The sequence below is a fragment of the Pediculus humanus genome, genomic scaffold, assembly GCF_000006295.1.
Source record: "Pediculus humanus corporis 1103172108618 genomic scaffold, whole genome shotgun sequence".
NCBI classification, from domain to species: Eukaryota; Metazoa; Arthropoda; class Insecta; order Psocodea; family Pediculidae; genus Pediculus; species Pediculus humanus.
The window spans coordinates 1-1,115 of record NW_002988125.1 but is presented as its reverse complement, the minus strand read 5'-3'; the positions used below and the strand labels follow the sequence as shown (position 1 = coordinate 1,115).

General features: G+C 30.7%; 1 protein-coding gene across 1 annotated transcript; it reads right to left on the bottom strand.

Annotated features, from left to right (window-relative positions):
- Window positions 1-262: 262 nt before the first annotated feature.
- On the bottom strand, window positions 263-559 carry Phum_PHUM619570 (uncharacterized protein; the record flags this gene model as incomplete). Its single annotated transcript, XM_002433219.1, has 1 exon — window positions 263-559. One exon carries the CDS (start codon window positions 557-559, stop codon window positions 263-265), a length of 297 nt encoding a protein of 98 aa, XP_002433264.1.
- Between the last annotated feature and the right edge of the window lie 556 nt (window positions 560-1,115).

Below are 1,115 nucleotides of genomic sequence, written 5' to 3'. Positions count from 1 at the left end.
TATTCGAGTTTAGCAAAAGTACAAGTTTCTGTTAGTTTCCAATAGTCGCAAGTTTCATCACATAGAGGACACGTAATAAGATCATCAGATTTGCAAATATCTTGGCTGAAAAGTAAACGAATTCATTTCAATCATTTTTAATTTTAAAATTGTGATAAAATTCATTTTCTTATCTATCCTCATTTTTAAATTGATTAAAAATAATTCGCAGAAAATTAAAGTTTGTAAAATACTCAAAATTGATAATTCTTTTTTTAAACAATTACCTCAAAGTGTTGTAATTTAGAGTGATCCACCCGTAAAAAAAAAAACAAATAAGTCCAACAATACTGGCAGGTATTAGCATGTGAGTATAAAATCCTAACCAAGCAAAATAAAGAGCATATTTAACACCAAAATAATCTTTGATATATACACTTATTTTTTTAAACATTCCGATTGTCTCGATCGATCTATCGTTCGTTTGTTTAAGGTACGATTTGGAAATAACGGTCAAAATAAATTCGGACACGTGGAACAGCATGGAATCGAAAATAAAATTAATCGTCGACGACAGCATGAAAAATTACACGTTGAAACTCGATGGAAACGATCAAATATGGTTCAGAGGGATTTTAAATAATCCTGAAACGATTGGAACGGAAAATTTGTCCATCGTCGTTGACGAAATCGGTTGCATAAATTACTCTAATAAAAATATAAAAACGATAAAAAAATTTTTTAGAGGAAGAGAGAAATATGTCAGTCATTCAATTCGTTTTTGTTTTCTAGGTTTCGAATTGATGACGACGAAATGGGGTAGCGTGTGTTTTAGTTTTACAAAAATAACAAATACATCACACTCATAGGACGGTTAAAACAACAGAATATTGGAGATGCCCGAAAAATTTAATGGGGGAAAAAAGAAAAAAAAAAAAAAAAAAACAGGAAAAATTCATTATGATATGCACGTGAATAAATTCACACGTGACTTTACACGAGATGAGTAAAAAGAAGATGAAGAAAAAAACCACACGGAAAAGGCACCGACACCAAAGGTAAAAAATTAATGGTAATCCTTTTTCAGGTTCGAAAATTTCTTTTTTGTTTTCCAAACCGGTTGCACCTCGTGTCTT